This window comes from Leucopleurus acutus (assembly GCF_964270905.1).
Source record: "Leucopleurus acutus genome assembly, chromosome: 10".
Taxonomy (NCBI): Eukaryota; Metazoa; Chordata; class Mammalia; order Artiodactyla; family Delphinidae; genus Leucopleurus; species Leucopleurus acutus.
This window is the reverse complement of record NC_139153.1, coordinates 105,056,434-105,081,010: the sequence shown is the minus strand read 5'-3', so window position 1 is coordinate 105,081,010 and position 24,577 is coordinate 105,056,434. Positions and strand designations below refer to the sequence as shown.

Sequence of the window (24,577 nt, the reverse complement as noted above, 5' to 3'; positions counted from 1 at the left end):
CTCATCGGGCTCCCGAGCTCACAGATCCTCGGCCAGGTCTGCGGGGAACACGTGAAAGTGACCCAAGCTGACGAGTCCCCCTTGGTCTGAAGTTGCGACACCCAGGTGGCTCTGTGTGCGCACACGTCCTGCACACACACCGTCTGCTCCCAAGAGCAGTCGGCACAGAGGATGCCTCCACCCCAAGGGAAAGAGGGAACACTGCCTTCTCACCACTTAAAAAGAAATCTTTTTAAAAACCACAAAATAAACAAATAGGAAGTAAACTCAGCTTCTCTCTTGTTGAATCCACTAATTAGTAAGTATTCTGGGCTTCCCTGGTGGCGCAGTGGTTAAGAATCTGCCTGCCAGTGCAGGGGACACAGGTTTGAGCCCTGGTCTGGGAAGATCCCACATGCCGCGGAGCAACTAAGCCCATGCACCACAGCTACTGACCCTGTGCTCTAGAGCCTGTGAGCCACAACTGCTGAGCCCGCGAGCCACAGCTACTGAAGCCCATGAGCCTAGAACCCATGCTCCGCAACAAGAGAAGCCACTGCAATGAGAAGCCCGTGCACCGCAACGAAGAGTAGCCCCCGCTCGCCACAACTAGAGAAAGCCAGCGTGCAGCAATGAAGACCCAAGGCGGACAAAAACAAATAAATAAATGTATATAAAAAAAGAAAAAAAATTAACAAGTATTCTATGTGAAACGATTTTATGATGGGAAAAGTATCTGGACAAGTATAAATAAAAACAAACCAATTCCAAAAGGCTTCCAAAAAGATTCTGGATTCCATTGGCTGAATCTTTCTATAGCAGATAAACTGATAAAATGATTTTGTCTGAATTCCCCTTGGGATGGAGCGTCCCCGCCAGAGGTGCACACTGGCTGCAGGGCCGTGTTACCGAGGGGCTGGCACTCAGGCACCAGGGCTCTCGGAAAACACACGGGCTCCTGCAGCCTCCTGCCCGGTGACAGGGAACAATTCTGAGGGTCATGTGTTTTTGATCTTTTTATCACCAGCAGATTCTTGACACCCACGTGTGTATGTGTGTACTGAGAGCCCTTTCCCCTTGTTCCTTCTAAGCCTACTACATCCAAATTCTGATCATTATAACTAAAAAATGATTTTGGATTTTCTTTTCTTATTGATAAATTCCCACATGCTCTATCACCGAAAGAATAACTTTAAGAGTTATCTCCTAAGACTGATGAAAAGAACTAAGGGAATATGGCAGGAGTATCCAATTTGTCTCAATAGAAGTCATAACGTAGGCTTTTTTTGATCACAAGATCAAGAATGAGCTTCCTCAACTTTATTCACAGCTATTGTTTACTGCAAGCAATCCCTCATAATGTTCCAATTTCAAGTAATAACTCTGGAGAAATTAAAGCTGACTTACTTTGCTTTCACTTCTAGCCATGCTGGAGTAACAAGGGCTGGATTTAACCTCTGGTGGTGAACAACTAGAAAACTGTGGGGCGGGGGTGGGGGTGGGGGAATATCTAAACAAGCATTTCATAGGCAGCACAAGACTGTGATCCCTAAGGGAAGGGGAAGTGAACAGGTGGGGAGCCCACAGCTGCTCTGGATTTCTGCCTGCCATTTCTAGACAAGAGAGGTCAAGGGAGGAGGAACTGAAGCAAAGCTCAGTGGGCTTTCGGAGTTGGAAAGATGGAGTTCAGGGCAGCGGGGGTGAGTGGATGATACACGGAAGAGTTCTGGAAAGGAGGGAGGAACTACGTGGGAAAAAAGCTCCCAGAATCCACATAAGAGTCTTCCTAAGTCATGCTCATGTCCAGTGAACTTCACAGCCAGGCAAAGAGCAGCCAGGGAGTAGTAAGGCCAAGGGTTCCCAGGAATCATACGGGAGGGGAGCAGTCCTCCTGAGTGACCCCAGGCCATTCAGGAGTGGCCTCAAGTCTCCCTAGAAGGCAGGCTACTGCTCCAGCAACTAACCACAGGCCTTGGATGAATCAAACTTATTTGCAAGTAACCGGTAAAACAAAGTCTCACACTCTTTAAAGGAAGAGAACAAAACCCCGACACTCAACACTGAACATTCCCAGTGTCTGAGAAACAATGAAACATGATTAACCAGGCTAAAAGGGGAAGGAGAATCAGAACCAGAAACCAGGGAGAAAACTAGTCAAGAGTAACAGAGCCACAAATGACAGAGAGAGAATTAACCTGTAAGGACAATGTTCAAGTAAAGGAAAACGTGAAATAATGAGGAAAGAAAGGGAAGATATTTAAAAGAACCAAATGGAACTTCTAGAGATGAAAAAGTACATGAAACTTTTACATGAAACTTCAGCTTAGATGCTGAAGATAAAAGATCAGAGAAGGCATAACAATTAACTCTACAGTGGAGCACAGAGTGGAGAAACTGGGGTGGGGAACAGATCCTCAGTGATCTACGGGATAATCCATTGGCTTAACATACATGCAGTTGGGATTCCAGAAAAGGAAGCAGAGCAGAAAGATATCTGACAAAATGATAGCCAAAAATTTTGCAAATTTGATGGAAATTTCCAGAATTAGATAAAATTGATGCAAGAAGCTTGACAAACCCCAGGCAGGATAAATTTGAACTGTTCAAGATGATGTAATTCATTACAGTCAGCCTCAAGTATAATTTCTAACTGTTTTAAGCCTGTCAGCATGTCCACGGGTGGTAGTGAATCACATAAGGGCAAGGAAGGGGTGTGGAAAGGGTTTTCACAGATCATGTGTCATCCTACTCATTAAAGAAAGGAAGTATTTTTTTGAAACTCAGGTGGGCTGCACTTCAGGGTCAGGCCCTGGCTATATCTGCTTAGAGGGCTACACGGTACCACAATGTACAGAATCAAACAGTTCTGCTCTTTCCAGTGTTTATTCTAGAGTTTGGTGGGCTGGGTGGAGAATGGAACAGGACAAGAAGAAGCCACACTGACAGTTATGGAATCCCTTCATTTAGTGCAAATGTATCATTTGATTTTAGTGCTTATGATGGACATTCATTCATATTATTAATAGAACTTTAGAAAAAAAATCTCTACTCCAGTACTCAGAAGAATAATATGAAATACTTTGAAATAATCTTTAGAGGTAGTTGAACTTAATAAGAAGTAAGGTATTTCTATTACCTTATTTGCATTTCTTATATCTATTATTGAGGTTGTAAGTAACCAGTGACTAACAGCATCTAATTGGTACACAAAGGCATTATAACCAACATGTTTTGTATCTCATATAGGTAAACAATCAAAAGATAAATGTCAACCTCAGGAAGAAATGTAACACAGTTACAACTTGAGATGCCTTAGCGTAGAAAAAATGATTAGCAACTAATTTATGGGTAATAAACAAACAACTCTTTTCAAACTAAATTTTAAAATTCATTAAAAAGGTGTCTACTATTTTTCTGTACTGACTACAGAGATTCACTTTTGTTGCAACCTTCATCCTAAAGACGTTCTCAGATAATTTTTTCTGTGGCATATTTTTAAAAATTCAACCACAGAAATGTGTTGAATAACACTGACCTGTGCCCAATGAAATGACTTACTAAAAAATCAAATGGCATTTCTTTAATGTACAATGTAAAATTCATTTTAATTATCTAAATTTAATTACTGTGTAGTTGCTTAAGTAGAAGGGATGATGGCTGGTAATACTCAGCAGCAGTAACACAGGTAATTATGGAATTTTCCAAGAGAAAAATGCTGGCTATTACACGAGTACAAATTTAAAAGATACAGGTGGGAGGGAGACACTCACCGTCATCTCGACCAGGCTGAAAGCTGCTACCCCTCTTCAGAGACGCCGTCTGGCCTAGATGACCCGGCACGGAGGCACGCACGTCGCCATCCAGGTCCAGCGTGGCGCTGTGAAGGCCCGGTGGCCCTGGAAGAGAGAGGCAGCGTTTCCATGGACTCACAGAGCTTACTAAGTGATTTAATGGACCTCTTCTCTGAGAGATTTCTTGCTCAACCGTTCCATTCTTTTTTTTAAAGAAGACATCTACTAAAGTAAAACCAGAAATATTTTCTCTAAATAGCTTTTAAAAGTCACTCCCACCATACAGATTTGGAGGATTAAATCTATTACTCTGGCTTAATACAGACATGTAACTTACATATCATTTCAGAATGAATGTTCAGCAAAACGGAGGGGAGGGGGTTCCATAAACATAAAAATCAGGATGAAAAATTCTTTTTTGAAAAGCAACTTGGCACTTGGAAAGGAAGGTACAGGGTTTAGTGGAGCAGACTTAACAGCATAAATCTTTGACTTCCCCCTTAAAATTTAAATCTCCAAATACCACAACTTCTTTCTTTGCAATGTGGGATGTGATTTCTTATTTCTATTCCCACTGCCAGCCACCTAGTTGGGACCGTTTTCACCCCACACTGTTAATATTCTAGAAGCCTAACACTTCACTAGAGAATGTCAAGACATTCTCTTTATTGTCCTGGATTAATACCACCAAAATACTGCTATCTTGATTCTCTTCTCAGAAGTCTTCCAGAAAACCCTCAGAATTCCAACCCAAATTATCTAAGAACCAGGAAACACTTTTTCTAAGATGGTTCTCCAGAGTCACCAGGAATGGAATCCCGTGTTGCTAATCCTGTTAGTGAGAGGCTGGCATTATGGGTAGAATTCGCCTTGTCAGCCTGCAGAGGTGCTATAACCAGCACTCTGAGCTCTGCGGCTGAGCATTCAAAGACCTCCAAAACAAGCTGAATTCAATAAACATTTACAGGTGCTTACGGTGCAGAGGACACTATGAAAATGCATCTTTCATTTTCCTGCCTCACTTCCTACCCTTTTCATCATCCTCCCCATCCTGTTAATAAACACAAGTCGCCTCCTGCTGTTCCAGCTCAAAGTGCTGTCTACTTTCCCTGCCCTCCGAATGAACACCGTCTCATTGACTCAACATTCTGCCTTCTGCTGTTCATTAACAGTTCCAGTCAGAACTTCTCGGGGATAAGGATCAATATTAAGTCTCTGTCCACAGCTGGATCTTCTGCATATAATTCCTTCAATATACACTGAGTGACTGCTACTAAATTATTCAATAAGAATGCTCTTCCTTTGTTTTATAACTTAACAGAATATGAAAAGCTTATAGATTTGTTTCCAAGGGCAAAAGATGAAACCCATTTATAAAATAATGATTTTATGCCAGTGATAGTGTCAGTTATTCAGTAGCATCAAACAAGTCTTTACTGAGCCCTCCCACGTGCCAGGAATTGCAGGCCCCTGGGATATGGCAGTGGGTTAACAGGTAAAGGCCTGTCCTCAAGGTGTTTACATCCTGGCAGTGGAGGCAGAAAATCAAGACATAAGTGAATACAATATAAGCAAAGAGTCTGCTTTCATGGCTCCTCCCATCATGAGCCACTCAGCATGATACAGTATGAGCTATCTCCCCGCCTCCTCACAGATTCTACCAGGCAGGTTTTACAGAAATAGAAACCAAGTCATTTGAACAGACAGTTTCAGTGGAACGGCATTTTATTAAATACCCACGATGTTTCACCTACTATGCTAAATGCTTTATTTACATGGACTTCTACTTTGGAACACATTAAATCTAGGATAAGACTTGTAGAATTCAATATTTTAAAATAGCAAGAAAAATGAGAGTTAAGAAAACACATAGATGAAGAAATAATATTTTTTATAATTGATTTTTTCCCCATCTCAAAGAGGGATTTGTGTGGAAGCTTTGAAGATTTATGACATTTTCCTCTGAAGTTTACAGAGTCACCACTGCTATTAATTGTAGAATTCAAGAAATTAATATCAAAATATCAATTTTCTGACATATTTTAAAAGGAAATGTAGGGACTTCCCTGGTAGCACAGTGGTTGGGAATCTGCCTGCCAATGCAGGGGACACGAGTTCCAGCCCTGGTCTGGGAGGATCCCACATGCCACGGAGCAACTAAGCCTGTGGCCACAGCTACTGAGCCCGCATGCCACAACTACTGAAGCCCATACACCTAGACCCAGTGCTCCACAAGAGAAGCCCGCGCACCGCAATGAAGAGGAGCCCCCACTCGCCACAACCAGAGAAAGCCCGCGCGCAGCGACAAAGACCCAACGCAGCCAAACACAAATAAATAAATTTATATAAAAAAGGAAATGTAAAAAAGCCCAAACTTGGCACCACATTAAATGTTTGTATAAAATGTGTAATTTATGTAAACATGTATATTGAAAGGTGCAAGAAGAGAATGCTTTAATTCAAAACGTTATAAGTTACTACCCTTGAAGGTTTCAGGACTACAAATTTTTGATTAGAAGGAAAACCTCCTAGTTTCCTAAATACACACTGTATACCATTCCTACAAAAATATACAATGATCATTAAGTAGATCCTCAGAAGAAGTTTTTCCCCGTAACTGGTGTGTTTACAGCATTAATTTAAATGCATGATATTAAGTCCTGTATAGTTTAATTTAAATAAACTTGAATTTTGAAACTGTTAAAAGACTGATTTATTTTTCCCTTTAATGGCAGAAACTATTAAGAACATGCGTTCCTTCTATTAGAAACCGTATCATCATTTTCTACGATATCAGGAAAAGAAAGCTTACCAAGAACTAATTTCTTATTTGGAAGTGTCTGTCGAATAGCAGCAAGGACAGCACAGTAGCAGGGAGAGGACGGCCCCCAGACCCTGGGGACAGATGCGTCCGTGGGCGTGCTGGGCCAAGGGTCCGGCAGGTGGTGCCCTGCACAGCCCGGGGACCAGCCCTGCAGTGGGAGCCCGGGCCTGAGCCCAGAACTCGCTCTCCTCTAACAGACTGATCCTTTCTCTGGTCAGAAAAAGTCTTGCAATGAGTAATCTTATGGGGAATTAGGAGGATTGTCCTTTGAGGAGAAAATTAATGAAAACATTTAAAATCTCAGTTGTCAGAAATTATTTACTATCAAGTGTCAAAAAAAAAAAAACTTGAGGATTCTGACACTCCTTTTAAACTTAAATTACATGACGATATTTATACCCCACAAAATTATTACAAATATGAAGTGCTTCTGATGATAAACAAACATTATTATAAAAGAAAGAAAAAGATGAAAAAAAGTTTCTGTAACATAAAATCAGCAAAAGGTTTTAAAATGTAAGAAATCCGTTCATTTGCTCTTGACTGTTTTACCTCACAATACGATAGCAGTATCTCTTGATATGTTTAAGAGAAATGTTATATAAAATATACTGTTATAAATGAGAGTAACTAGGAAGTTTCATAATATCATGCTCTTATTTATGTGCAGACCATACACAAATGAAAATTATGTTACTTCGTATATTTTCCCTGAAAACACTAAATTATCTGCCCTGATATCCACCTAAGGATGGTGTTCAATACATATATACACAGGACTTGGGTTTTTCATTAGAAGCTCAGTTTGCACTAAGCTGTTCTGCAGGTGACAGAGCCTAAAGTTTTTGTAAAACTGTGTTTGACTTTGTCTTTTTCAAACCTAAAACTGCATTAATGAGTTATGGGAGGTCATTTGTTTTCTTGAGAGTAGATTTTCTCTAGAAATGAACTGTTCCTACGATTTTATCCCTGACGAAAGTTTTTCTCAAATAGGATCACAGCCCAGCTTTCCCTCATCTGTGCTCACGCTGACAACTGCTCCCTATCCCAGGGGCCCCCGCTCTATGGCAGAAGGAGTCACAGGCGGCATGTGCTTCTTCACCTGTAAAAATCAGGGATTGAACTACACAAGCCTTAGTGTCTTTTTCAGCTCTAAAATTCTGATTCTATGATACAAAATCTGAATTTGAAACTTTGAACCACCGCTTATTCCGCTCCCTGGAATAGTTTGAGACAACTGAGGGTGATGAGTAGCAGTGCTGTTTAAATGTATAAACAGTCTCTGCCTCTACACAGAGAGCACACGTGAGCGTTAAGTCGTAAAAGGAAATTTCATCAAGAAAATATTAAAGGCGACAAAAACAGTAACAGGGAAAACGTCACTAGGATTTCATACTTGTTACTGTGGACCTTACAGCTTGGCTATTTTAGAGGCACCAAGCAGAGTAACCAATAAATACCCTCAAATGACAGTATGCTGATAAGATCAAGATTACTTGGCCGCAATCTGTCCAAGTTATCTGAGGAATAACTATGGGGAAAGATTGCTCTCCTGACAAAACTTCACACAGCAACACTTCCATCAGTACAGTATTTCCAGTCCTAAAATTCTATATGGTGTTTGTAGGGGAAAAAAAAAAAAAAAAAAAGGATACTAAAAAAATTCTAGAACTAAATAATCCTAGGGTATAGCTGTATCTTCTAAATTCCATGAACTAATATTTGGGTTTTTACCAATACATCAAAGAAAACATATATATCTTATCTACATATGCTTGGAAGAAGCATCTTGGAAGAAAAACTCTTTTAAACACTTAAAATTAAAAAAAAATGACTAAGCTTCTTAATTACTGACCCTTGACAGAAGAAACGTTCACGTGTTGCGGTCTGGGGAAGACATTCTGGCTTATACACGCGTCAACTTGAATTTTATACTAACTGGAACAGCCTGTTTGTGGCTGTTCAATCAAACACACATTGTACGTCTGCTTTAATTATTACAGAAGAGGGCACAGTGGCCAGAAGTAAAGAATGTCCACGCTAAAAGTAAAGATGAAATGCCTGTCTCCCTGGGCCACCAATGCTGGTCCTTCTTGAATGGTGAGATTCCCTTCCCAGGTGCCAAGGCCACACTGACTCGCTGTGTACATGCTGGTCTGTATCCCTGACATGTCTGATGTTCTTTGTTCTGACAAGATATAAAACTGTGCTGAAAACCATGCTTCTCTGGAACAGTTCCTCAGAGTTATCTGAGAGGCTGTCTTCTGGGCTACAGTCCTCAGTTTGGCTCAAATGAAACTCTTTTCTATCAAATAAAATTCTTTTCCCATTACAGATCATTTATTTTCGTTGACACACTTGAGTCAACATTCTGTTTCTCCGGTTTAAATAAAGCTTCTAAAACATGCTACCAGCATTCTCAAAGGGAACTATTTTTCTAATTGTGAGTATGCAGGAGAAATTTAACAGATTACAAATAAATATAAAATTAGAAAAATCACCTTTGGAATACTATATAAACAAAACAGAAATTTACTTTTAATAAGAGAAAAACAGAAAATCTGTCTTCAGAAGTTGCAGAAGTAACTTTCTTCAGAACACTAACAATCCTAGCTGCTTCACCAAGAGTAAAAGTGGCAGTACAGAAATCAAGTTTAAAGTGTATTACTTTTCTAAAAGAAAAACTATTTATCTTTCACAATTTGCTATGAACGAGTTGAAAGATTTGCTATTTTTTTCCAACTACGAGATTTTTACCAGATAAAAAGTCTTCAGCTTTATGCGAACTTCAGAGATATGGCAAGATTTTCTGCAAAGCTCAAAAACTTAAGGGTTTACCGTAAAACTCTGAGTACGACAAAAAACTGATAATGGCTTTAGGAAGATTTGTAAGAAATGCTTGTTATACCAAGGATTCCATATCACACATCAGCCAAATCCTTTCAACTCCAGCTATCTGGGTGCGCTCTCCCTTCTTTAAATGCAGTGGTCAGTATGTGTTTACCAGACTCCCTGAGACACAAAGGGCAGGAGAGGCTTTTCTGTGGAGGGGGAGGCCTGCAGATGTGGGCCAGGTGATACATCAGCCATGTGTACTCGGCCCCCGGCCTCCCGCCCAGCTTTCTCCCAGCCCACGTGGTACGGGGAGCCCTGGTCTATAGCCAACTCTCCAGGTGGCCCACTTCCTCAGCCCGAAACACCTCCAAACACAGTTTCCTGCGCACAGCAGGCCCCTGTCCTGAGCAGCAGCCGGACCACCCCCTGCCGCTTGTTGACCGTGCTCGGGGCCAGGAGCCTCTGCAGACGCAGGCCTGCTGGACTCCTGTCAAGCACAGCACACACAAAGGTCGGTGACTGGGATGGGGTGGGTGCTGCAAGGCAGCTACCAACCTCCAGGAATGAGACTGTGTCCACAGATAAGAATGTTCTTTTTGATCTGACGCTTCTATACATACATTTGAAGTTCCTACGGGGTACTTCTTCAATTTAAAGGGGATCGTTTAATCCAAATTAAACCAAGGAAGGCGTATTTAACAGGCTGCATAACCTCACTCCACTTCTTAGGGCTGCGGGCCAAATTCTGAACTGTATTCCAACATCATTCGGAAAAAAGCTGAAAGGAAGAGACGTATTTTAAAAGCAAGACTACAGGTGTGAACCTTGAAGAAGCACTTCTCAGCTAACGTTGGCTATATAAGCAAGAACCATACATTGTAACAAGCTGGTTAGGTGAATAACCAAAATCAAATTATTTATGCTTTTATTTAAGTACGACTCTTTTCTGCAGTTATATACAGATTTAAGTAGAGAGCACCTACTTAGACTGTATAAGCAGTAGAATTATTACAAAAATGACAACAGGAGACATAAAATATCTGTACCCCTGAATATTCTAAAATTACCAGGCAATGCTAGCAATTCAAGGTGTGCGGGGCATTTACTGTCAAAGCCGTTTTCTCTGAAGGCTGGAGGTGTGTCTCCCCCCAGACAGACAGTGAGCCAAGCAGAAAAGACCCAGCGCTGGGACGTCACGCGGAGAGGTCCTCCTGACGGAAGCCCTGCTGCCCTGTCTGACCTGACACAGACAGACGCTGCCACCAGGTGACCAGAACCGAGCACAAAACGAGGCAAGTCTCACTCCTCCGACCACACCCAACAGCTGGGGAAGCACTGACAGGACCTGCGAATGAACGCTGTACTATCTGAACAGTAAATCAAATGCTCAAGTGCCAGTTTACTGACTTCTAAAAAACTGTTTAAGTTACTAGTATTAATTGCTAGTCCTCATTTTAATTTGGAAGCTAAATTTGTCTTTTCAAATTAGATTAAAAAACAAATTTACAATCACGTAAAATCCTGCTAAGCTGTCAGGTAATTAAAACTGCTTATGTAAACTTATACTGTTTACAAACAACAGCGACAATTTCTAACAGGATGCACTGTGAATCTAATTCATGGCACACTGAGTATCACCTAGGTTTCTTCTCTTTCTGAGAAAAAGGACAAAAGGGAAAGGAAAACCAGACCACCACTTTGCTGGAGAGAAGATTTTTGCTATTACAGTCATAAACTGGTACTTTTCTTCTATTCCTCTCTCCTGAATCTACCTTCTTCTGTAATCCTTTATGGCTTACGAATCTCAAAGTAAGTGAATAAAATCCCACTACAAGTATTTAGAAGCACTGCCTCTTCTAAAGCCAACTGAAGCAACAGTGAGCAGGTGAAGCACAATTCACATCGGGAGGACTCAGTCACAGGCACGGGAAGGTGGAGACCAAACCAGTGTCGCCTGCCTGTACTTGCAGGAGCTGTGCCTTTTCTTCTTTTTAAATCAACGTCTATCATTCTGGGTTCACGTTGGTATAATAAACATTCAGGAGAGAAACTACTTTTTAAATCTCCAAAAAAGAAACTTCATAAAAGAAACTTCCTAATGTACAACCTCATGATAACAACTTTAAAATAAAAAATTAGAAATTTTATTAGAAATCTATGTATAAACGTTTACTGTCTTTTTAAACATAGAAACATTTTTGTAGTTACGTAGAAGATCTGACAAATCTGCTGCCAATTTCTTAATGGAGGCTTGCAACCTAATCTGGTGCCCAGGAGCTACCTGATGCCAAATTGTGGAAATACTAGAATTATATTTTTTTAACCCCAGTGATTATCTACATAAAGGTCACATCTTTATTTTTTAAATATCAAGAAAAAATATAGTTTAGTTATACTAAATTCATGAAACTCTACAAAAATTTAAAATGTACTTTATGCATGTATTTGATGAGCTTGAATTGAAAATATAGTCTTTTTATTTCAGCAAGTCATTAATAATCTGCTCTGTTTGAAATAATTAAAAGAGTAGATCATTAGCCTCTATTCTTAACATTTTTCCTCTATAATAGATCCGTACTGTGATGGCTCAGAATAAACCTTTCAGGTGTGACGTATCTCTAAGTTTTCAAAGAGAACCTGAGCCACATGGAAATGTGTTCCCATCTGCTGTGTGACTGTCTGAAAGAATCTATGGCTTCCATTCTAAACGCGTCACTTGCCTCTGCTCTAATATGTCCTCTGGGAAGCCCTAGCGGTGCAGACAGCAGAAAGCAGAGATAACTGCTCTAGATGCTTCTCCCTGGAGTCACCACATGTAGTCAGCACGTATTTTAAATGAGTTTAGAGTTAAACTCATTTTCAGAACAAAGGAAAAAACACACCTTTGAAGGCTACCTTTCAAAATCCTGTTTGAGAATGTCCGTAGGGGGTTAAACCAAAAGCTTTTCCTGACAGGAAACCTGAAGATTTAGTCTAATTTTGGCCCTATTTCACAGAAATTTTAAGAGACAAATGACACTTCTTATAAGGCAGTAAAAGTTTTGGAAGAGAAGCTGTATAGTTGACTAGCTCAAGCTGGAAGAAAACAGGCCCTTCCATAGGTGTTTATGCTTTCAAGATGGATTTTATTTTTAATGTTGATCTTTATTCTTGTTTTTTTCCTCCTATTTGTCTCCCCTTAGAAAAACGGAAAGATCACATTTGGGCTACAGAGGCGGCCGCAGAAGCGGAGTGAGGAATTCCCGGATACCTGGCAGGGTGTGTTGAGGCGTAATGCTCATCTCCTGTCTGTGTCCTGGTGTGCGACATCTAGGGGCACCATCTACCAGGTTCGTATGCGTTATTATTATAAAAATTGGAATCCAGAGAAGGCTCTAATGCAGTGTTTATAAAAATATCAACCCTATGACCTACCTCTGCTGAGCAATGAATGCTTCATATACAGAAGAAGGTAACCTGGACAAATGTGGCTTTTTTAGGTAGGCCTGCTGTCTCTGAAAATCTATCACCATCTTGGCTCATGAACTTTTCTTGAAGACCACAAGACTAAATACAATTAACATTTTAACCCAAAGCATCATGTAAAGACTTAAAAAAAAAAACAAACTTGTATGTTAATTAGGTTTCTTAAATTCATGCATAAAAACCAGCTTTACTTACAAAGACACAAGAAGTCTTTTCCTGTCTAAAATATTTAGTCTGTCTTTTTAAAATTGTATTTCACCTCACAAGGCTGGGTTATCAATCAGTTACAAGCATTTCTCTGGTGTTAAAAGTCCAAGTACAGGTGTTACAAATAGAAGAACTTACAATTCATTCTTTAGATTTAGAATGCAACAAGCTTTCATTCTGAAAATAGGTTCTGGAGAAGACCTGAATGAAAGCAATGCAGCTTCACAAAAAGGCACTGCCATCGTGCCATCCGTTCACCATGTTCAGAAACACACTTGATGAAATACTATCTTCAACCACAGAACACAGAGAGGTCTGTGGAACCACCATGCAGGACACGGAGAAGCTGGGCTGTCTGTCACCTGGCTTCTCTGAGGCAGCTTCCTCACGTGCAAAACAGATCCTAGTCGTGTACCAAACCAGACAACTTCCCAGGTTTCTTCCAGACCCCAAATGTTGTGATTACGAGAGGATGGCCAACAGAAAGTCCAAATGATATTTAGGAGACTTGCCCTCATACTGACTGCACTTCTATTACACCTAACTAGGACGCTCATAAATATCAATTAGGAGTCTATCGGGAACAATCGGGTGTAGATTACATGAAAGAAAAATTGTACTTATTCCCAGCAAACGTATAATTAAGGGCAATATCTTACATAAACACACCCACACATGCACATGCCTATGCTATATAATGACATTACCTGTACACAGGTAGGCAGGTGCACAGTAAAGAGCTGACGTGTCCAGTGACATATGCACACTCTGATGACAACAACCAGGAAGGCATCTAGGTGCCAAGTGGCCAAAGTGGACACTATGTCACCACGGCTAATTCTTCTAGGAAACACAAGTTCTGTCTCCATCTGTGTCACTTCTCGTATCATCTGCCTTTGCACTGGCTATCGATTAAAAAGCCACATTAAGTACATAGTATCCGTGTACTTAAAAAGATACTGGAGGTATTAAACTGCTTTTGAATTTGACAATTAACTGAATACTTGATATTAAGAAACCACATTTCAGGTAATGATAATAGTATTTTAGTTACAGTTTTCACAAAGCATCTTTACCTTTGAAAATTACATACTGAAATAATTATGGATGAAATGATGTGACCTGCTTCCAAAATAATTCAGGGTGAGGGAGGCGGTGTAGATAAAACGAGACTGGCTGTGAGGGGATAACTGTCGAAACTGGGCAGGTACACGGGAGGTTGTGGTATCACCTTTGGTGCTCTTAAGTATGTTTGGAATTCTCCAAAATAAAATAATAAGAACTCCTGATGGTGAGCTCAAAAGAACACACCAACTTTCCAACTGAAAGACAGTTATCTGTTGGGACTGTCTATACTGTTCATATTAGTCGTGTTTGCTGACAACAGGTGGGCACGGCTCAGGATGTTCCTCTGAATGTCAAGGACGATTAAATCCTAACCTATAAACATCTGGCTAATGAATTTAGGAAATTTACATTGTATTGTCACGAAATCTGTGGAGTAAGTTCAAAGAGTCGTAAACTGTTATGTTTCACTTCCTAATTTTAAAGACCAACTTATGAAAATAACTTTAGGTAAACCTCATCACTAACAAAAGGATCCATGTAATGCACATTCCTCCAAGCCCTTCATATGCGAGCGGCAACTTCTACCACAGGCTTGGTCAGAGTGAATAAAAAGGCAGGTCTCCAGTTACACAGAAGCTCGTGTCTTTTTTTTTTCTTCCAGAAATGCTGATTTTCAGCAGTTTTGGATAAATACATATAGCAATACATAACACCAAGATGGCAGGGCAGGAATCCATTAGGTAAGGGTGTGTCTCTATTGATCTTCAAGAAAGATTCAGACCTTTAGTGATGGAATATCGGTTATCAGATCCTTCAGGTATGGGTGCGACAATAAGGCATATGAATTTTCCTGGCACTTCTCCAATTTCAAATGGTCTATATGCTGTCTTCATAAATGACACATGCTTTCCAGAAATTCAAGTATTTTCAGAACTAAATCATACAGTTGGATTGTTTCTTATAAGCCTGAGTAGGGAAAACGTTTGTCAGACCGTGATCCTGTTTGTATCACTGTATTTACAGCCTCTTCACTGGAGAGGGGAAGGGTGGTACTTACTGAGCACCCACTGGGTCTCTGGACTACTTCCCCGTGGCTCCTTCCCTGGAAAACTCACATCCCTCATTTAGGTTCAGTGGCAACAACACCTCCTCTAGGAAACTTCCTTGGGCCTCCCACTAACGAGACTGAGGCAGAGTTCTGCACTCCCCACTTCGCAATACCCTTCACAAGTACACTTATGTAATAAACAACATGTGAATTGTTTAAAGACATAGGTCTCTCTCACTAGACTACAAGCTCCAAGAGGCCAGAGACCTCTGGGTCTTGCTCATCACGGCTCTTCAGTCCCGAGAGCACATCCACCACACTGATTACCAGCCCCGGCTGCACCACAGTCTCCTGGGAGCTTTAAAAAGTACTGCTGCGTGGACTCCACTGCTAGAGAGTCCAATCAGGTCAGGAATGGGGAGGACGCTGGGAAGTGACAATCTTTAAAAAAACCCAGGGGGTTGTGACGGGCAGCCACGTTGAGAGTCCTGCCCAACAGAGCAGACTCAGTACACAAGAACCTGAGGACCTCTAAATATCCCCCAATGACCTCAGACTGTGCATATGTTGTTTGATGTCATTTTCACTTGCTAAAACTATAGAATAATTAATGACATACTAGAAATTTAGATATGGCATCAGTGAAGAGATATTTGGGTTTTCCTAAACATCAACAATAGAAAAGAACAGACTCATAGCTGGAAAATACTCAACTCCAAGCCACCTAATTCACAACAAAACTAAACTATAAATAAATAATCATGGCCTCTCTGTGGCACCTCCTTCTGTGCCAGGACTGCTCTCATGTTACTTCACTTTCTCGTCTGGAAACCTTGTAAGAATCGCTGCGCCTTATTTATACAATCTATTTGGTGTCTCAGGCCACTGAAACTGCATTTGCCAAGGTCATCAACAGCCTCAGCACAAAATCTAAAGGACACCCCTTTATCGGACTCTTCACCTTAAAACCCTTGCTGACCCTCCTTTCCCTCCCGGCTCCCTGGCCACCCTGCAGGTTTCTCCTCCACCAGTGCTGTAAAGAGCACTCCCTAGGACTCTGTCCTACATTCCTACATTTTCTTCCTTTTTCCCCTTCTTGGGTGAATATGCCAACTCCCAGGGACCGTCTACGTGCAGACCACACCCAAACCTCTCGCTCTTTAAATTCAGTTACCTATTGGACGCCTCCACTTGTTCGGCAGACAGCCGCACACCAACCGGTCCAAAGAGAAGGGAAGACCGTCTTCTCCTCCTCGCCCCAGCCCCACGGCGCCCCATCCCAACCAGCTGCCAAGGCCAGACCTCTGGGCATCACCGAGCCCCTCCTACCCCTCCTTCCCTCACCAGGTCCTGGCGATCGCAGGTTCCGCACAGCTCTTGGATCCCCTCCTCCTCCACACCCACGGCCCCCGTGCCGGCGAGATGCCTGAATCACCACAGCAGCCTCCTAACCGGCTCCACTGTCCCCGTCTCATCGGGTCTTTCCCAGGCTTCAAACCCCTGGACGAAGGAGGCCCAGGGCCTCCTCACCCGGCCTCAAGTCCTGCCACTGTGCTGGCTGTGAACCAGCTGTGACTCTTCCTCCACTCTCCTCAGGGCCTGTGCTGGAGGCGGCCCGGCAGGCATTCCTCATCCTCTAGGTTCTCTGCTAACACAGAGTCCTGTCTAAGACACGTCCCCAAACCTGCCATCTACCAGTCACAACCTGGTACTTGGTTAGTTGAGCTCCATGAGGGCTGGGACTGCGTCCGTGCACCTGGACTTGGCATGGTGCCTGGTGCGCAGCAGGGCTCAACACGCACTTGATGGAATAGTGAGTGTACTGTTCCTGTTGATCAAGACTAGTATCATTTCTACAACATCATGTCACTTCCACAAGAGGTAACTGTTCTGTAAGCCGAACCTCTGTCAACACTGCCAGTCAGCCATGAGACAGGCATGCTGAGAGGGCTTTCTCCCTCCCCTGCTCTCTTACTCGCCCAGGGAGGACGCGAACCGGGGTGGGGGGCAGGTATAGTTACAAAGGGAACGACTCATCCCTCAATCTAGAGCGTCCCCAGAGTGTGCCGAGTGACGAGGGGGAGGACTCAGGCAGGGAGAAAGGGTCTTGCCTTTGAGGTCCCGCACGCAGCCCTCCTGGCAGCTGTGCATGAGCTGGAGGATCCATCGGTGCTGGGCTCCGATGCACTGCCACGCAGGGTCGCCTGGCGCGTGGAGGTCAGACAGGTACCTGAAACAGCAAGGCCAAGGCTGACCCAGTCAGCTTCTGCTGCACAGCCATAATGAGGACAAGAGGAAAGCTAGCATATCTTAAAGTCATCACTTTTAAGAAAACCTAAAACTTTGTCAATTAGTAAAGCATTCGTCAATACTAGTCTTTAATATTCAGTTCTAAATGAAATATATTCAGATTTCTTTTCAGGCAATTAACAAACAATAAACCTACACTTTAAGAAGTTAGGACTTTATAAAAATACAACCAAGGAGACAAAGACAACTTGCAATGCCCCTATAACGCCCAGTGAGAGCGTATCTTTATGGTTACATTTTGTTCACAGACTGTTTCCACTTAGTTCTCAGTCACACAGAAAACAGGTGAGAGCCAGCAGAGGCCTCAGCGTGAATATTTCTTCATTCCTTTCTGGTCTGAAATACGGCCACGAGGTGGCAGTGTGACCCTTTTTTCTGCAGGATCCAAACAGGGCAACACTTTATTACACAAAGAGATTTGGTGACAGCAAGCACTGACTTCTAAGTCTAAACTCTAATTCATGAGAAGATATTTCTCTAGAAAATACAGTATAGATGGGCATTTTTCTTAGTTTTTAAATAGTTCTTAAAATATTTAAAGTCTTCTTTCTCTGTAAAAATTCCAAACCCAGATAGACAACTTGAAAAATTTCTGCCAAATATCATTAAAAACTTGGCCCTCATGAAATATATAAATGTAACAAGTTAAATCCAATTAAATCAACCTCAAAAGCTGGACTTATTGTCTTAAAATAACTCTTAAACCCTAAGCTGTCTGTTGTCTTGGGGTTAAAAGTTTTGTTCAAGAATAAATTTTAATTAATGGTGACAAGCTGTGACCTCTAAACACGCAGGGACGCACCTGGGCTTCTCTCCCCAGCTTCTGCAATACTGAGTATTTCCTTACTTAGCAGCTAATTAGAGGAGAAACAAGTTAGTGGCAAATAAAACACTGAGAAGAAACCTGACATCACATTCGGGAACAACCCACCTCCCCTGACCTCCACGGGCTAACGGGGAAGAATGGTTTCCGAGGACAGCGGGGTGTCCCGTGCGGGCTCCTCTCCTACCCGAGCCATGACCCTTTATTTATAGGGGCCAGGAGGCTGGCTGTGCTGAGAGTCTGGCAAATCAATTACCAGCATCCCCAGGAGGATCTAACAGGTGACGTTCAGCAAAGCCTTCAAAACCTAATCTGAGTCTTCCCCTCACACAGGCTTTCCTCTTCTATCCTCTGGAATGTAAATATGACAAATAGTACATTGTGTCATTTCTTTCCCCAAAACGTGAGCTTCCACCCTTCCTGCCAGGGCGGGACTGTCTGCCGGAGGTGCCCTCAGACAGGTCCTGCTGCACCTCCTGACGCTGGCACTCAACAGCAACCTCAGATCGGCAGCAGCAGTAAATACGGCACCGTCCCTGTCGGAGGGCGGCTTCCCTCCCTCTGTGTGCACACACCACCAGCAGCACACAGAGGGGCCGTCACAGGGCTCGCTCTCGAGCAGTACAGCAAGATCAACATGGCTTTCTGCTCAGCATCTTCTCAGATTATGTCTTTTTAGTATGCTGACTAGGTCCTCCCAAAATTTAATAATAATCCTCTTTCTATCATCTTGCTAATGGGTATTACATAAAAGAGTTTTATAAAGAAAGATAAATTTCTTGTCTCAGAAACTCTGCAGTGTCTCAGTTCAAAAGCACAACTTGTGCTAGGCTCTTCCTTGGTTAAATGACTTAATGCAATGAGCGTCTTCTTTTCTTTTAGTTTGTAGTTTCATTTCAAAGATCTTGGCTTAGCATATGATACAGGTTATTGCTATTTCTTTTAAATACGTGTTATCCGAGAACACTTTTAAAAAAACATTTTTAGAGGGCAGAAGGTAAGGAATGTTAATTATGATGAGCATAGGCTCAAAATTTTTAAATTTAAGAATTAAAGTATTTAGCCATACTCGAACATGATTTTTAACAATTACCAAGGACAGAATCACACCGGCATGGAAGAAGTATGTGGTACTTTGCTTCTTACTTGGGCTACTAGCCTCACCAGAGTAAGGAGAGTGAAAAGAATCAGGATGTCTTTAGGTAGATACAGCAGTGAACAACAGCACAACAACACAGGGGTAATCTGACTCGCTCATTCCCTGCGCAACCTGGTTACGTGAGAGCTAAGAGATGGAGTTTTGCTGATGATAAAGTTGAGAGTCTCACCCCCACTTGGTGCTCAAAGGACTGCGCACCATAGATTCCGAAGTCCAACAGATATATGGCCTGGTTGTGATGTTGTTTTTCCTATTCATTAATAATGAAACCCATAATTTAAGAAGGATGATAAAATTGCTCAGTATCTTCTCAAAGTATCAAAAATAAAATAATGATTAAAAAATAAGTAAATGACTTGACATTCTCAGTGACATTCTTGTTCTTTTCCCTTTAAAATGACAGGGAATAAAACATTAAATAGGCCATTTTAAAGAATCTTTTTTAACACCCACCATCTTTTAAACGGTATCCAGTAGGTTAACCAGTCACAGGAACTGTACATGAGTAATCTACATAAATGGTAATTCGCTACACAAAGAAATCCTGCACTCAATAAGGTTTAACGTATGACTATCAGCAAATGAAAAAGAGTAAGTGTAAACAGGTAAATAGACACAAAGCCCGATTAGTGAAGCAACACAGCAGAACACAGACAAGATGCTAACCAGCTATGTTTCCTACATGAGAGATTAACCTTCCTGGAACTCTGTTACTTTACATGTTAAAAGAAAAAAAAAAAAAAAAGGCGGTTGGATAACTAACGTGCAGTTTATTCGCAGCATTAGAGTTCCATGATTCTACAGGCCAGAAAAATCTCCCAAATGCATTCTTTCCTCTGGGGGCACTTAGAGAAAAGCAAAGACAGGCTGTGAAGCCAGACAGACAGGGAGGCCTGTGGCGGTGCGTGCTGAGCAGCGACCGCTCTGAGTCCCAGGTCCTCACCTGCGCGCCAGGTGTGATGCAGACACCGCATGGCGGCTGTGAGGCTCAGACACAGCTGCGCAGGCTTGTTTGGGGGGGGTAGTCAGCAGTTCCAGCGCCCCTGTGCCTGCTGAAGCCCCTCCCTCTCGGGCAACATGGTTCCCTCTATGCTGTGGTGTCCATGGCTTTTGCTGTTACTGCTGTCTTTTTCACGTAAGCCCTCCCACTTCCTTTTCAAGACTGAAAGCTTTCAGAATTTTCTCTGCTGCTGAGCCCTGGCCACTCTCGGGGCACCAGACACCCTCCCGCCTGTGGGACAGTGCCACCCTCGAAGCCAGTCAGGGAGTCCCCACCTGTGGGGGCCCACGGGGAGGGCCCCGCAACCCCAGGCTGGGGAAGGTGCTGTGGACGGGAGGAGAGGTGCAATGAGGCTACTTTTCCTTTCTCCAAACCGGCAGGATTTCCTTGCCTTTAAAGAGTGAGTGCTCCCAAATTTTTGAGTACACAGAAGAATTTTGGTGTCCTACACTAGGTATCCCTAAATTTCTGCTACTTGTCTTCCCTTTTACCGTTTCATCAGTCTCCCAATTTCCCCCAAATCAGCTTTAAGAGTTACATGATGTATGCAGCACTATCCAGACACATGTGATTTGTCAAAATTCTTGCAGAAGGTTTACCTTATATAACGTTTTTGGTCATGTAAGGTCGATGGTGTCTCAAGCAACTTATCCAGAAGTAATTCTCTCAAAGCTTCAATCCGTGTTTCTACTTCAGCATAATCTGTTTAAAAAGGAAAGAATTACACGACTTACAGAATGAAAATTTAAAATCCAATTACGGAAAGCAGAACAGTGGCTGCCTTGGGGTAGAGGGGCGACTAAGAAGAGGCAAGAGGGAAATTTCCGGAGTGATGAAAACGCTCTCTCCAGGGTGTGGGTTCCATGGGCGTGGGTATTTGTCAAACTCACTGAGCTGCAACATGTAAGCCTGTGCATATCACTGCATGTAAATTTACCACAATAAAAATAAAATTATTTACAAATTTAATCAAGCCCTGTGATATTTCTCCTAGTTAATAAGGCATGACCATAAGGCATTTTAGGCTTTTCTTATTTTCTGTAACTCTAGCCTTAGAGATAATTTCAAAAGTTGTTTAGTTTACTTTAAAGTAGGGTTAGAATTCATAAATATATTGGTCTTTCTGAAGAGGGAAGATTAAAATGTAGATTTATGTTTCTGTAAAATATCTATAATTGATTCTTTCCAGTAGAAAAGACTTTAAATAGCAACATGATTAACAAGCAGCAAAGAATGTCCAAGACTAACCTATCCTACAGTTTTCACTCCATCTTAGTAAGAAAAGCCATCCTGTTACTTCTGAAGTAACTGTCTTACACCTGAGAAAGGGCACCATATAAACAAAAACTAAAACGAATGTAACATTCTTTGCAGACTACATTCCACATTCTTCCTGTAAAAGCAAAGTAGAAAATCTAAAAGTAATAAACAAATCTTACATTTCTTGAAAACTTGCACCTCCGTTTTCCCAAAAAGTGACTTGGCCTTTTCATAATCATTAATAACCACATCATAATCACCCTTTAAAATAAAGAAACATTTTGGAGACTGTCAGTAAAGTTTAATGAAGACATTTGGTTAAGATAAAAAACATCTTGACAACTCTTTAAAATTTATGACATCTATGACCATAGGTACACAAATATGCACTCTACCTTCTGGATATTCCTTTCAATACTTAGAGGAAGGTTGAAGAGAAACTTAAATCGCTGCAGCACATTGAGCGCATTTCTAGTGGAATCCGCCTTGTCCTTACGACCCAAGACTTCTTGAAATAATGTGTCCGCAGTGTTACTTGCTCCTATTTTAAAAGGACAAAAAGAAACTTAGATAAAAACTAATTTTAATCAGAAAATGTGTCACTGGACAAAAGAAATAAAATGTTAGACTGCTATTGCACTTAATATTAAAACTCAGTAAACTTTTCTAAAAGTCAGCTATATTGGAGTTTTTTTTTTACGATTTGCTAAAATACAATTTCCTTTTTGCCTCTGAAGTCTTTTCATATGTGCATACCAGCTAATGGTATCCAATTAAGAATAACCATACTTACCGGGCCCAAATAAATTGTCTAATGTCAATCTACGTTTATTTTAGCTTCTTTTAAGTTTTACAGCATTATGGAACCTTAGGTTATTTCATTAATTCAGACAACAGGTTAAAACCCACACACATACACGCGTGCACACACAAGTACACTAGTTAAATTCTCTGGATTCAATATTTACAGATCCATAGTAATAAAAAAAAAAACGGACAAAATTTTTCAGAAAAGTTGTTCAAAAGAAATATTTTAGACCTAATCCTACTTCTACATAAAATTATCTAATTATGTAGCAGGCACAAAAAATGATATAAGCAATTTAAAGTGTCAAACTTTAACACACCACTATTAATGAATATTTCTTAAATCAGCTTAATATTTCTTAAAATGATACACAGACTGGACATTCTATATATATGTATTTTTTTTACCTTAAAGACCTCAAGCTCTATGAATCACTGTATGAAAGAGTTTCTTTATCTAAAACAAAATTTACCGTGTACAAAAATAGTTAAGCTTTTTCAACTTGTGAATTATTTTTAATTAGTCACAAGGAAAGGGAAGAAAAAGGATAAACTTTTTTTGGCTCTTTGACCACTGCTCATAAAAAGTTTCTACATTATCTGGTCTAGTGACTATACTTTAAGCAAAGATGAAAAAAAACGACCTCAGTCTCGCTGGGTGGCTGGCATGCCGCATTCTCTGGTCCACACTGTGGGTGGCCTGAGTGTGTTAAAAGTCATCTTTGTAACATAATTGTTTTATCTAAATAATGTTTAAATTCTGTTGAAATTTTAAAGGCCTGGTATAAAAACTTTGTTTTGTCAGGACAGCTATTTTCACCACCTGCTATTTAATGTAGAATACTAAATTTCTACTCTGAGAAAAAAAATATATTCCTTTCTTGCCACCAAACCATATAATGATGACTAAATGAATACTGGAAATGTGATTAAGGTTAAAAGTATTTTTCTTGGAAGAAAATTAATATTAAGCATTTGTTTATCATTTAGAAATAAACTTCACGAATTGAGGCTTCATGAATGAATTAGATACGTGAATGGGGACTGAATATTTTTAAAGGTTGATTACTTATGTGTGCGCTGCGGATGTTAAATCCCCAAGCACTTTCTCTACAATGAAGGAGTACAAGATATCAAAACTAGATTTTTTTTTCCTCTTATTTTAAAGACAATAAAAAAATACAAACTAATAATTTCAAACTCCCCTAAAAGTTATAACAGGCACAGGTAGAAAATTTGCTTAAAATTAAATAAAATATAAATATTTAATACAGAAAAACTTATAGGCAGAAATTATAAACTATAAAATTAAAATTTAATTTAGTTACACAAAAATGTATACATATAGAGAATTCTAATTTACATACAAATTTTAAGTCATGAAATTATGATTTTAATTTATAGATAATTTCTGTCCATAAATTATTCTGTTGCAAACTTTACTGCATTCACAATAAAATTCTGGGAGTTCATAGCTCTGATAACGGGATGATTATAGACAGTAAGAAACGAAACGAAAGCAGGGAAACCGAGATTTGTGCAAGCGGATAAAAAAGCAGCAGCAGCTCACCAGCCACACCTGAGGGCAGCTGAGAGGAGAAGGGCGCGCTGGCCCCACGAGCGGAGGCAGGGCCGCCCTGAAGGCCACCTGTGCCAGCCCACGAGCAGCCCTGGGCACGTGCAGGCTGAAGGCTCTCCCCTTCCCCCCGCAGGGACACTGCATCATGGTCTGGGGGATGGATGCCCCCCCTGCACTGACAGCAATGACACTGGCCTCAGCTGGGCTGGCAGGGCAGTGATATTTTCCTCAGCATGAGACAGGGAGATGCGGATGGACCCGGAGGGCTCCACGCCACGTGCAGTCACAGGAAGACAGACCCTGAGTGGCTCCACTTACACGTGGAGCCTGAAAAGCCGAGCTCTCGTAAGCAGGCCGGGCTGGGGCCTCGGGGAGATGGATGCGCTCTGAGGATGTGATGCACAGCATCGGAAACAGAGCTA

The 24,577-nt window shown here is 41.3% G+C and overlaps 1 protein-coding gene across 2 annotated transcripts in view; it reads right to left on the bottom strand.

Moving 5' to 3' along the window:
- EXOC2 (exocyst complex component 2) overlaps positions 1-24,577 on the bottom strand; it is a 156,731-nt gene that overhangs the window by 66,685 nt on the left and 65,469 nt on the right. For both annotated transcript variants that reach the window (XM_082848815.1, XM_082848816.1), the window contains exons 8-12: positions 22,165-22,310; positions 21,949-22,030; positions 21,109-21,211; positions 17,329-17,447; positions 3,750-3,875 (exon numbers count right to left, since the gene is read on the bottom strand). In XM_082848815.1, the coding sequence (XP_082704941.1) occupies positions 3,750-3,875; positions 17,329-17,447; positions 21,109-21,211; positions 21,949-22,030; positions 22,165-22,310 (576 nt within the window). The remainder of the gene's footprint in view (positions 1-3,749; positions 3,876-17,328; positions 17,448-21,108; positions 21,212-21,948; positions 22,031-22,164; positions 22,311-24,577) is intronic.